The sequence below is a fragment of the Peromyscus eremicus genome, chromosome 13 (assembly GCF_949786415.1).
Source record: "Peromyscus eremicus chromosome 13, PerEre_H2_v1, whole genome shotgun sequence".
Lineage (NCBI taxonomy): Eukaryota > Metazoa > Chordata > Mammalia > Rodentia > Cricetidae > Peromyscus > Peromyscus eremicus.
This window is the reverse complement of record NC_081429.1, coordinates 55,472,215-55,485,915: the sequence shown is the minus strand read 5'-3', so window position 1 is coordinate 55,485,915 and position 13,701 is coordinate 55,472,215. Positions and strand designations below refer to the sequence as shown.

The 13,701-nt window shown below is 40.3% G+C and overlaps 1 protein-coding gene across 1 annotated transcript in view; it reads right to left on the bottom strand.

The window, feature by feature from the left end:
* Pgap1 (post-GPI attachment to proteins inositol deacylase 1) overlaps window positions 1-13,701 on the bottom strand; it is a 69,340-nt gene that overhangs the window by 11,454 nt on the left and 44,185 nt on the right. Inside the window, exons 18-23 of the mRNA XM_059278223.1 lie at window positions 13,566-13,674; window positions 12,142-12,180; window positions 7,836-7,929; window positions 4,626-4,716; window positions 3,138-3,335; window positions 1,689-1,824 (exon numbers count right to left, since the gene is read on the bottom strand). Of these exons, the coding sequence (XP_059134206.1) occupies window positions 1,689-1,824; window positions 3,138-3,335; window positions 4,626-4,716; window positions 7,836-7,929; window positions 12,142-12,180; window positions 13,566-13,674 (667 nt within the window). The remainder of the gene's footprint in view (window positions 1-1,688; window positions 1,825-3,137; window positions 3,336-4,625; window positions 4,717-7,835; window positions 7,930-12,141; window positions 12,181-13,565; window positions 13,675-13,701) is intronic.

The window sequence follows — 13,701 nt, the reverse complement described above, 5'->3', positions numbered from 1 at the left end:
CACAGGGCTCATGAGCCACGTCACTCCGTCTAGAGGTTCTGATGCTCTCTTCTGGCCTTGATAAGCACTGCACACACACAGTGCAGATAAAACACACACACACATAAAATAAGTTATAATGAAAACATAAAAAAAAAAAAAAAGCAACCAGGCTTCACTTAAACATTTGAAAACAGCATTCCATGAAACATAAATCATAACAAATGATAACTCTTATGGATTTAAAAAGAAAAACACAAAATGGTAACAATAAAAACTTCCAGAATAAGCAGAGACCTTTTAAATCCTGTGAACTTACGTTTGAATGATGCCTTGCTACAGCAATTTTACATGTCTTGTAGGTCAAATGTTTGATTATATTCAATATTATATAAAATGTTCAATTTTATGTGGTGGTAAAATACTTATGAGACTTCAAGAAAAATGTTTAAATTTATTGTTTCCCTTAAATTACATATCTGAGGAAGTTTTGTCTATTGAGTCAGTTTTTAAAAATTATCTAATTAGGGGGATCTTTGATTGGTGTGTAAAATGAATGAAAAATTTTCTTAATAAAAAAAAAAAAGAAAAAATATATAAAAGAAAAAAATTATCTAATTAAAAAAACAGAACCTAACCTTATTATTTATAAACTTAAGTAGCTCTAGGCATCTTTTCAGATTTACAAAAGGTCCCTTTAGGAAACTGAAAATAATCTACAGTGTGAAAGTCTTAGTTTAAAAGAGAGGCAGATAGAGCCTTGATGAAAAGTAAGAACAATTATCCAGTGTGATGTCCACTGTCCACCCACACGATCAATTATCCAGTGTAATGTCCACAGTTCACCCACACGATCAATTACCCAGTGTAATGTCCACAGTCCACCCACACGATCAATTATCCAGTGTGATGTCCACAGTCCACCCACACGATCAATTACCCAGTGTAATGTCCACAGTTCACCCACATGATCAATTATCCAGTGTGGGGTCCACAGTCCACCCACACGATCAATTATCCAGTGTAATGTCCACAGTTCACCCACATGATCAATTATCCAGTGTGGGGGTCAACAGTCTACCCACACGATCAATTATCCAGTGTGGGGTCCACAGTCCACCCACACGATCAATTATCCAGTGTAATGTCCACAGTCCACCCACATGATCAATACACCACACACGTAGCTTGTCGCCTCCTGGATCCCCTTCTAAGCCGTTAGTTTACTCAGTGTTTTCTACTTCAGTAAAATCATCACTTAATTGTTACCATTACCTTTGATTCTTCAGCGACATATGTCAGTATCCACTGACGTGACTGATAACTTGATGAAAACTAACAACTTTTCCTTTTCCTACTCATGTCTGAAAGATGTGAGTAAATCTATTCTAATAAAATGTTTAAAAAGTTAACGACCCCAGGAACAAAAAGTGACCTAAAACAGATTATATCTTCTCCCTTTTTTTTTTAACCAAAACCCCAACTCAGACTAATAATGTCAATTTTATACTTAACTAAATATAAGTTAAATAACCAAGATGTAAAAAATAAAAATTAAAACTTAAAAAAAAAGCCTTTACATCAACGTTCTGATATAACAGAGGGTTGCATTCAGGAATAATCACAATTTTTGTTAATAATGCCTATGGGGCACTCTATAGGTGCCTAACACAAAGCCCAGGCCTTCTGGCTTGGCTGATTCAACATACCTTAAACACATAGTACAGATAAGACAGAAGTATGGCAAGTGCTCCACAAGTCGTCCAGCTCACTATGAGAAAGACAACTGTCAGAACAGGCAAGTCTGGTGACATCACCTTGATATCCTTAGGAAGTTCAGCAGGTCTAGAATGAAAGAAACAAAGCTGTGTTGTTGTTTTTTTTTTTTTTTTTAAATACAATAGTGTATATTTACATAATCCACAAAAGAAGAAAACAATGTAAGGCTGAAAACCACTCATGTTGCAAGAGGAACATTCCAATCCATGATCTCGTGTGTCGGGCCACAGCCAAAACACAGATGCATTAAGGAAACTGTAAAGTAAGCTTCAGGTTATGTATATAAAGTAATACAAAACAAATGCATTTTGTACTTGGAGCTTGGGCCCATCCTCAAAATTCTTCATAATATATATGCAAATATTTCAAAATCTAAGAAAGTTTAGTGACCTGAGCATTTCAGAGCGAGAGCTCTACCAGCCCCTCAGCGGCATATTAATATGTGAGGAACACAAAGTAAACTATAAACACAAACTGTGTAGAAAATAAACACAAGCCAGGCAGCAGTGGTGTAATGCCTTTAATGCCAGCACTCAGGAGGCAGGGCCAGGCAGGGATCTCTGTGAGTTTGAGGCCAGCCTGGTCTACAGAGTGAGATCCAAGACAGGCACCAAAACTAAACAGAGAAACCCTGTCTCCAAAAACCAAAACCAAAACAAAACAAAAAACCAAAAAAATAAACACAAAGTAAACTATAACATGTGTCTCAGCATAATAGGTGAGAGGTGACATGCAATTCTCTAACACACCGTGGTGATTATTTTTATCAGTCATACTACGCCTGGAACTTGTACTAAGGAAGAAAGAGGACAACTATTTACAGATCCTGTGTCATGCATGCCCAATCCTGACAGAAGAACACAGTCCATCTGTGAGCCCTAGGTCTCCCTGACAGAAACTCAAGACCCACCTCCGAACAGCGAGGGAGGCGGCAGCACCTGTCACCTCTTGTGCGACAGGAAACCACATCACAGCCATCCGGCATGGAGGAGTCAATAGAAAACTAGACCGGGGTTTTATCAGAAAAGCCACTAGTAACTTTAAACCCAAACTGCATTTGGGCCTGCACCGTAACTCCATGCTGTTTTCAGGGCCTTTATCCGTCCACCCAATCAGATAGTAAAGACCAGGATTGACATCTCCTGCCGTGAAGTTTGGTAAGAGAAGTCAGAGTGTCTATTTACAAAGTAAGTGATGATGAAAACCTGTAAGATTTCCTACCGGGATATGCATGCACACACATATGATCTTACACTCTCCCTCCTCTCCCCGCCTCTGCAGTGCCGAGGATCAAGCCCGGGTCCTAGTACATACTTGGCACATACCCCAGCCCTCATACTTTCTTCTCTGAGAGTGAGAAAGCTCTCGCAGAGGCTCACCTCTTCAGGGCTAGCCACAGAGAGGAGAGAAGCTGCACAGACGTAGAAGACAGCAGACCACTCCAGTAGGCAGTGCAGGTCCCAAACAGAAAGAGGATCAGGGACACCAGAGGGAAGCACATACTCTGGCTAGTTAGCACGATGGCGTCTAATTCCGGCAACAACACTGCATCCCATAATTCCTTAAACCATTTGTACCTGTAAAGCGGACAGATGAAACCATAAGACAGAAGCAAAACAACCCAAAATTCCAACAACGGATGCTTAACTGTCTATTATTTGAGGTGTTTCACCATCTATTAGAGGTTTTAAAGGGCTAAGATGGTTTGTAAAACATACTGAAAACAAATCTTAATTCTTGTTGGTTTGTTTTTTTCAGATAAGCACTCATGTAGCTCAGCCTGGCTTTGAAGTACGGATCTCCCTGCCTCTACCTTCTGAGTGCTGGGACTACAAGTGTGTGCAAGCATGCGTGGCTTTTACCGTATTCCCGTCCGTGTGCGTGTGCGTGCACGCGTGCATGTGAGTGTGTGTGCATGTGTGTGTTGTGTGCCTGGAGGCCAGAGGAGGATACTGAGCACCTCCCTCTACAGCTCTGTGTGTGCCTTATTCCCTTAGGACAGGGCATGCACGGAACTGGTGGATTGCCATTTCAGCCAGCAAGCCCTTGGGATCCGGCTGTCCCTGCCCACTCAGTGTTGAGGTTTTACAAGCAAACACAGCCACAACTGCTTTTTATGTGGGTGCTAGGGGTTCAAACTCATGTTTCACAGTAAGTATTTTGACCCACCAAGTGAACTTCCCAGCCCTTGGCTCTTGATTCTTTTGAACAAGTCAATGAGTCTGTTGACCACTAATTATCCAAGTCCACAGCCCAAGAACGACTTTACTCCTATTGATCGCTGAATGAACTAATTCAGTGCTAACTTGTTTAAAGTCAGGAGTCAACAGCTATTTGGAATGACAAAATAAAAGGTCTAAGAAATGACGTTGAATTAAAAAAATTACCAAATGTGAGCAAATTATTAACAAAGCAAATTAGCAACCTGGTTAAAGTGTAAGCTTTTAGATTTTTAGACACATATAATACATAACTACTTATATATAAAAGTCTGTAATTACTTTTTTTTTTTTTTTTTTTTGGTTTTTCGAGACAGGGTTTCTCTGTGTAGCTTTGCACCTTTCCTGGATCTCACTCTGTAGTCCAGGCTGGCCTCGAACTCACAGAGATCCACCTGCCTGTGCCTCCAGAGTGCTGGGATTAAAGGCGTGCGCCACCACCGCCACCACCACCACCCGGCTGTAATTACTTTTGATCACATTACTGAAAATAAATGTTGATAGACCTATCGGGCCTTTCCCCAAAAGTTCCAGTTTGAGAAAACATCAGCTGCCCAGTCTCTATGAAAATTCATCGTATATTATGACATCAAAACGAAATTATTCTACAAACAAAATTAAATCGTTATCACAGATAATGAAACTTACCCCAACAAAAACTTAACCATAATTACAAACGGGTCAACTTTGTACGGTTTGGCTTCTTTATCCAGTATGGCTGCATATTCTAAGCAATAACCTGGTGATAAAAGAAAATCATTTCTGGGTAATGAAGAACTATTAATTAAACAAATACACTTCATCTCTGAACGCCAATGTGACACATAACAAAATCACAACACTGCACACCAGAAATGGTGTGTCTGCCGTCCTACCACAGAGAGTACTCTTAGAAGGTTCACTGTAACCACACACTCAGTCACTCATCAAGGAAATGGAGGGTGTCAGGGCCAGCCAGGGCTTCACGATGTGCATTTTTATAAACCCCGAAAAGTGACTTCAAGAACAGGTTTACTGAGATGTAATTCTTAAGCCACACAACCCGTCCATTTAAAGTCCATAAATTCAGTGGGTTTTAGTGTATTTGGTTATCAGTCTCAGAACATTTTCGTCACCTCAAAGAAACGGTTTGCTTTGAAATGACCCAGTTTGGTAACCGCTAATCTATCTTTTGTCACAGCTATTCCTGTTCCGGTCATGTGATATAAATGGAGTCATAACATATGATCTTTTGTGATTAGCTTCTTTCATTCAATACTTGTCAAGATTCAACCATATTTTAAGATATATAGGGATTTGGTTTTTTGAGGTGTTAGGGATCAAACCCAGTGAGGACTTCACGGATGCCAGGCAAGGGCCCTACTGCAGAACGATACCCTCAGCCCTTTATTTCTTTTTATTGGTGAGCGTATTTTTTTAGCAACTGCTTTGCTTATCATGAATAGTACTACTGTGGATATTTGTGCACATGTTCTTATGTGGATGGAAGCTTTCAATTCTCTTCGGTGTGTTCCCGAGAATGGAGGTGCTCAGTTCTGTGGTAACTCTGTTAATCCATCGAAGGAAGTGTCAGACTGTTTTCCATAGTTGTGCATGAAGGTTCCGATTTCTCCATTTCCTTATTTGCACATTATCATTCATCATGCTCGTTCTAGTGGGTACAACCTACAGTGACTGACGGTTTGCATTCCTGGTGCATGACTACCTCTTAATTGGCTTGGGACACACTCGACCATTTAAATCCTCTGGAACAGCTAGCTTCAAATACCTCTAGTGTCTCCACAGACAATCCAGCAAATTCTCTGTGACTCAGAATCAATTGTCAGCCTTGGAACAAGGCAGTATGGAGCGCCTCTTTTCAAAGCACAAGCATCCTGAGGTCTGGCTGCAGTCACACTTCTGGAACTGCCCCACAACTAAAAGGCTAGGTCTGAGACTCTGAAGAGAAGAGCTGCATGTCCTCTCCACATGAAGAACCTAGTCTGCATGGAGGTACGCGTGCATATAAGTGGGTGTAAGCAAGAGTGAAGCCTAAAATACAAAGGAGACCAAGAGTGAAATGTGCTGAGGAGGTGGGGAGACTACCCTGGAACATGTGTCATGAAAGGGGTCCCCAAGGGTGGAAGGGAAGTCAATTATAATATACTTTTTGAAAAAACCACTATGATATTTAATGCTTTGTATGGTATTTTTTAAAAGGCCAGCTCTGGGGATAGAAAGATGGCTCAGCGGTTAAGAACACTGGCTGCTCTTCCAGAGGACCTGGGTTCAATTCCCAATACCCACATGGCACCTCACAACTGTCTGTAACTACAGTTCCAGGGGATCTGGCACCCTCACACAGATATACATGCAAGGCAAAACACCAATTTTTTTAAAAAAGGACAGTTCTGGGGCAGATCACATTTCTTCCCTCTCCATGGAACACAGTTTAACAGATTAAATATGAACAATAAATTCACAGAAGTTATTAAAGGACATTAAAGTTTTGTGAAGGTCATTAAAAAAGAATTGAGTAGAAAAAGGCTTAGTACACAAAAATGGTGAGGAGGATCCCTGGCTTTCGATAGCTTGGCCTCAATCTTTTCCCCATCTCCTACCTCCTTTGAGATTGTCCGAGCATAACCAAGGTCTAGCCTCTTGGGAATCACCCTACACTCTTCAGAGCCATTCTGTCCTTCACTTTGCTGAATCTTGGAGGCTGACTTCTGTGGACCAGCTTCTTTGGGCAATAGCAGTAAACGGGAGAGCAGGAAGAAGTAAGGCTAAGCTCTCCCACCTTCCCCTGCAAGGCCAGGTGGCAGTGACTCTATCTCCTGTCTTCTTCAGCCATGTGTCAGAGTTTTAAAAAGTAGTAACGAAGCATTGGCTCAAAAATCAGGAGAAGAAAAGGCTAGGGCATGTGGGGGGAGAGAAGCGGAAGGTGAGGGAGGAAGGGAAGGGACAGAGGAAGAGGAGAAAGGAGAGGACTGGGAGGAAGGCACGGGGTAAACCAGGAGGGCGAGTAAGATCTGAGCGTGCACGCACACAACTACAAGTTCATCCAACCCAAGTATCTTGGCTGCTGCAGCAGCAACAAGAGGGAGTGTGTGGACAAGAAGAGAACCCGAAGGCCACGGCTCTAGTTACTAACACGTTCTAGAAAACAGAGAGGACAGACGAACACACTCAACTCCATCATGGGGAAGGGATCACCAAAATCTCAATTATGAAAAACACAGAAAACCAAAATGTTTTCAATAAATTACAAGGGGGAGTGGCGGACTGGGGAAAACTGTGGCTAGGGAATTGAATGATTAAACCTAAGGACACGCCGCAGTGTGTGGATCTTACCTAAGAGTGCGGAAGACGTTAAAAGCACTCGGTGGGCCACTCCCAACCCTCTCTCTGTCCTGCCTCCATTCCTTCCGGTTTGGAAACCTTCCTACTTCCTTCCTCATCCCCCTTCTTCCTACCCCATATCTGCTTTCTTCTCTTCCTTATTTTCATGGGTCATTTTTTCTATATATGGGGACTTTTGTTCCTTTTATAAGACAAAAGTACTGAAAAAAACTGAAAAGACACCAAGAAGACTGGTCACAACATCACATGCTATTCCGGCGTCCCCAGGGACAGTGGTGGCGGCTAATTCTAAGGACTTTCTTATGATGCCTTCCACTTCAGCATGACCTAAACAAATATGACCACAGGAATAAAGCCCAGCGGCAGTTCTTAGACTGTACCAAGCTCTGGTTCTGATCTCCAGTTCTGGAGAAGCAAAAACAAACACCATCAACGAGCAAACATGACATGGGCCCAACAGTGGCTCCACTTTAACATTTAAAACAAAATTAACGTTTAAGACGTAAGCACGTTTACCTGTTGAGAAGAGAGAATATAACTGTCCTCCGTAAGCCAGAAGGATGCTAGAGACAACGTAGGCAGGAAGAGCCCCACCATGAAATCTAACCACCTAGAAAACAGACAAACCAAACGTCAACTGTGCACTATCTGTGCTGATGAAGTAAGCGTACTTACACACAATAGAAAGTCGATTCTTTACTTTGCTTTTTTTTTTTCTGACATGGCCACACACTTATTTCTAGTCAGGAGCATCAAAATTCTAAGTAAATAAATATTAATAATGTATAGTATCATAAAAACAGCTGAGTTTCTCATCAGAGGCATAAATGAGTTCCCATGCTACAAGGTACTTTCAAAGCATCCTTATTGAGATCCAGTGTTCAGTCATGATAGCTGACATCTTATATGCATTATCTCATGCCTCCTTCTCAAAAAACAACCCTTAGAAGTGGTTTTCATCGCTACTTACATGCAGAAGAATTCAGGTATGGAGAGTCCATACCTTGCATTATTACAAATGTTTAATGGCTAACTTACTTCATCTCTGTGTGCTTATTCATAAAATGGGGACAATGTCAGTGCGTATAGGTGTTATAAAGACAAAGCGTCGTCACTGTTTAAAGCAGCTGGAATGCTAACTCTCACTTGATAAGCCATCTGAAATCCCTAGCTGTAATTGTTAACCTTCACTGAATCTGGAAATCCTGTGAAACTTGAACTTAAGTTCAGGCTAAACTCATAGCCATTACATTCCGGTGCTTCAAGATAACATACCCTGTGTAAAGCAGACTGTATTAAAAGGGATGTTAAGTTCATTGTTCCACTGGCATATAGTAATTAAGCAAGATGATAGACTCAATTGTGGTATTTTTATATATGCACATTAATGTTCTCTTAATGTAAAAATTAGTTTACCTTAAAGCTTTCTCCATTCCACAGAGTCCTTTTAAATCACCAACTGTCTGGTGACCTGAAACAGCCTATGGAAGTTGAAGCCTGACACAGATAGTGTAAGACTTCAAAGAGCCCAGTGTCTTCCTGGTCTTTCCAGTATCCTTCAAAGCAAGCTTTCCGAGTGTTTAGTGTTTCGGGGATGGAAGAGGCACTTCACATGCATACCCATTCCCCCCAAGTCCTCTGAAGGAGTCTCATCCCTTTAGCGGACAAACTAGTCTCTTCCAGCTGTCAAGTCTATTAACTACAAACCAACCCTCCTGGCGAGATGTGCCTAACTCAGCAAGAGTGGCAGGGTTGTTATGGGTCAGCTGGCTGCCCTCTGTCTGGATCTGGGGCCCTCTCTACAGAAGGGAATTAATCTATGCCCGGTACTGTAAAAACAGTAGACAACCCATGCCTGGGAAGGGCAGAGGCCCCAAGAGAGAACTTACTATGGCTGTTTAATGAAACTGGCACAGCAACAAACTGCCTTCGAAATCTCTATGCTTATACCACGGACAGAAGCCACTCCCAGCTTTTGTCAGAAAGTGCAGTGAACAGTGGTAAAGGCAGAGTCTCACAGCGGCCCAAGATACCTAGAGTCAGTGATAACTGAGGGCCCAGCCTTAAATCATTTATGTCACTCCTTATAAGAATCAGGGGACACTGTAGGAGGAGGAGGAGGGAGGAAGAGTGTAAGAGCTGAAGGCAGGGAGGAGTCGGGGTACCAGCCATCTTCCAAACAAGACACAATGATTGCATTCATGTCATAGCAGCAGGGACTACTGTGCTTGGCCTGTCCAAGACTGGCCCTGTCGGTCATGGGTGTGGAAGGGACCATGGGTTCCTACCTCTTGGACTATTGGCTACTTATAGATTCGGGGAGAGGAGGAGGTATTGTCCTGAGTTGTGAACCCGGGGTAACCCCAGCAGGTTCTAATGGATACCTCCAAACCCACAGTCATAGAGACGGCCCTAGTTCAACTGCGTGGGTCACAGACGAAAACAAACGGAAGTGTGAGGAAGAGATGCGTAGAGAAGACGTGGGTGGTTAGTAAGTAATGGTGGGGGATGGGAGTAATCGGAAACTGTCCAGGAACAAATTAATTAATAAAAAAAAATTAGAAAAAGAATAGCATTAATTTTGCACAGCCATGCTTACTGCGGCCCCATCCACAAAACAAGAGGAGAGAGCAAGCCCATCAACAGGTAAAGTGAGGGGCTGGAGTGATGGCTCAGTGGTTAAGAGCACCAACTGCTCTACCAGAGGACCCGGGTTCAATTCCCAGCACCCACATGGCAGCTAACAACTGTCTGTAACTCTAGGATCTGACACCCTTACACAGACATACATGCATACACCAGTGCACATAAAATGAAGATAAATTATAAAAAGGAAAAAAGAAAGAGCAACAACAGGTAAAGTGGTAATGAAAGAGGCACGTTACATATACACACTGCATGTATGTAATGGAATTTTATTTGACTGTAAATAGATGAAATTACAAAATCTGCTGGAAAAATGTATAGATTTGGAAATAGAGCAAGGTGACACAAACTCAGAAAGACTTTTAAAAAAGCGCGTGCCTTCTCCTATGCAGATCCCAGCTTGTGATGTATCTATGCATGCATATAAATGGTGTAAACTGAACAAACTACAAAGGAAGCCAAGGGGGCAAAACCGGTGCCGAGGAGGAGCGGGAGGGCAGAAGGGCACACGTGACGTGAAGATGTGTAGGAGACACAGAGGTCCCTGTGCTCACAGACGAGCAGGAGGGAAACCAGAAGTGTTACACATGCAGGGTTTTCCACCCAGAAGGCTGGGAAAGGTAGTTAATGGCCTGGTGACCTCTGCACTATCTGTACGGCAGGCCACACTGCCACCCCCAGACCCTTATGTTTATCTCGATCAATCTAGAGCCCTCTCCTCCCCCAGACCCTTATCAGGAGCATTGTTTATTTACCTTGAGCCTGCCTCCTCATTAATCCAGAGAACCTATTTTTATGGAAAATGTTACTTGTACTTTACAAGAATTTTGATGTAGTCATGTCTTAAGCTTTTGTTGTACACACAGGATTGAGTTCATGATCACCAGGAAACTTTTTTCCAAATTGTGCTGTGATTAAATAGGTCTAAAAGAAACTATCCAGTGTCAGACTCCAGGAGTTCGAACCCAAACTGTTTACTGAGTCATGTTGAAACAGACTTCCTTCTTGCCTCGTTTTGCTGGCCATGGTGTTTGCAGAGACCCGTCCCCGCAACAATGGAAAGGAGATGGGGAAGAGTTAAGGTAGGAAGGACAGGGAGAGTTAAGTGAGGGGAAGAATTACCTAAAACAGTTGGAAAATGTCATAATGACATATAATAATACTTTGTGCGCTAATTTAAGGAATAAATCTAAAAATACACATCTATCAAATGAGTTAGATACATTACACAGAAGTTCATTGTCCTAGATCTACAAGCCAAGTAATTAAGGATGAATGAAGAACACGTGCTTTTCTAGTTTGGATTTAATCAACATACGTTCTTTATTTGATTTTAAAAAGAATAGACCTTTGATCTTGCGACACTGATGCAATCTTACATTTAGAAAGATTTCCACATCTAAATACAAATGTTACTTTGTTTCTATATCTAAACATAAGTGTTACTCTGTCCTCTTTTAGTATGATTGTCTTTGATTATTGCATACTAAGGTAACTTGAATTTTCTCATCACTAATCTGAAATATGGACCACGGGATCCAGATAAGAGCCAATGTCCACCTTCGCTCTAAGCTATATAAGTGACAAGTCTTTTGCATACTTTGAAAACATAAGAGCAGGAATTACTCTGTATTACAGAAAATAATTTTTAATTGGTTCCTTAACTCTTTATAAATTTTTAAGTATTTATGATGCTATTTTACAACTCAAACTAAAATTTACTTGTTTCTTCATGATTTATAAAAAATATTTATACATTAGTTGAATTTTATTATGTTCACAAACTTTACAATAATTGAAATCTAATTCCCAAAAGGTTGTTGTAAGGCTCAAATGAGATAATGCATACAAAAATGTTTCTAACTCAATTTTAAGAATTGAATTACAATCATGACCAAGTACAAAATTATCAATATTATCTTATGATTCAAGAAAGTAGTGTGTCTGAGACATAAAATGCAAAGTTCCAAAAATCAAAGCAGCAATAAAAATTTTGTTGTATTAATTTCTATTAATTTCTCTGTCTTAATCAATATTGTACAATTCTACAAGTTCTAATAAAAAAGACTAGTATTTGTGGTCCTACTTTAAAAATTACTGGTTTACAGAAGACTGAAATCCCTACCAAATCACAAGGCAATAAGTAATCAATCAACTTGCATTAAGTTTCTCTTACCTGTCCAAGTATTTGTGGAAAGGAAGTCTTAATTGTCACCTAGGATAAAATAATTGTTTTAAAAAAAGGTTATTTTTCCTAAACTCATTTCATGTTTTACTAAATTGAATACTTCTGCATATCTTTTAAGTATGGTGATTTTTGAACAATTAAACAAATCTTCAAGAATGTTCTAAACCATCATATTAACTGTCTGAAGTACAGTTTACTATTCTGTATATTTTCCAGTATACTTCCTCCTCAACAATTGAATGAATGCTACGGTATGTGGATGGCAATCCTTTACTAACTAGAATATTTAATTAACCACAATATGTTATAAAGAGATCATGTTGTTAAAATAATTTAAATCAAAATGATATTTATGAAACAAAACTCATCGTTAATACACATTAGATACTATGAAATCTGGGGAAAGGAGACGTTTCTTAAAGAAGTTATGACAGTTATCTACAACATGGCTGTAATATACTGCCTTGCTAAAATATAGACTGCCTGAAAACAGCAATATTGATTTTCAAAAACTTAGACATTTAGCAAGTATGCAGTATTGAAGGCAAATTGATGGCACATTGTTTTTTTTTTTTTTTTTTTTTTGAGACAGGCTCTCACTGTGGCTGGCCTGGAACTCACTATGTAGACCACACTGGCCTCAAACTCACATAAATCCACCTGCCTCTGTCTCCCAAGACAATGCATTCTTTATCATTTTAATATTGGAAATACAAAGTTGCAAACTGAAAAAATGCAGTAGACCTGCAATACCCATCACTGTTGGAGACAGAGTACAAAGTATCATCCATGAGTTCCATGAGATACAAATTAATTCACTATATAGGTGCACCTGAAACTTGGTCACAAGAACAGATTCCACCACTCTGCCATCCCCTACTGTACCCTAGAGAAGTTACTCCTATTACAGAATCCAAACTCTTATGGACGCCAACCAAGAATAAGATATTTCACATAAGCCAGAGTGTCATAACACCACCACTGAAAAGCATAGGGATCTTTAAAAAGTAGTAAAAGGTGAGATCCTTAAACTAACCCAGTACTGGTACAAACCAGTATGCACCACATCTATTACTATAGTAAAGCACAGAAGCTAATTAGATGAAAGATTCTTGATTCTGGGCTTTAAAATTTAGAATAACCTTTTAATAAATTAAAAAATTTAGAATAACAATATTCTAATTATTTAGAATAATAAGTTTCCTCTTCTTCTATATGATGCTCACATGCTCAAACAGTCTATTCACAGAAATACTAAGATATTGTAAAGAAGCAGAGTGGAAAATATTTAACAGTTTAATTTCTCATATTTATGGGCTTCCACGTCAATATGTATCTGCAACGAACAGAAAAAGAAGACCTCTACTTGTCTATAGCCGAAGCGTACTTAACGATGCGAATGTCTGTCTTACCTCATACTGACAGTCTGAGGACGTGTACATTTTTAACAACGCCACGTGGCTGTCGTTTTCCGGCTGAGCAACATGAAGTTTCAGAGAAATCTCTGTGGAAGATGGTACCCTAAAGAGATTATTGAAATATCAATCC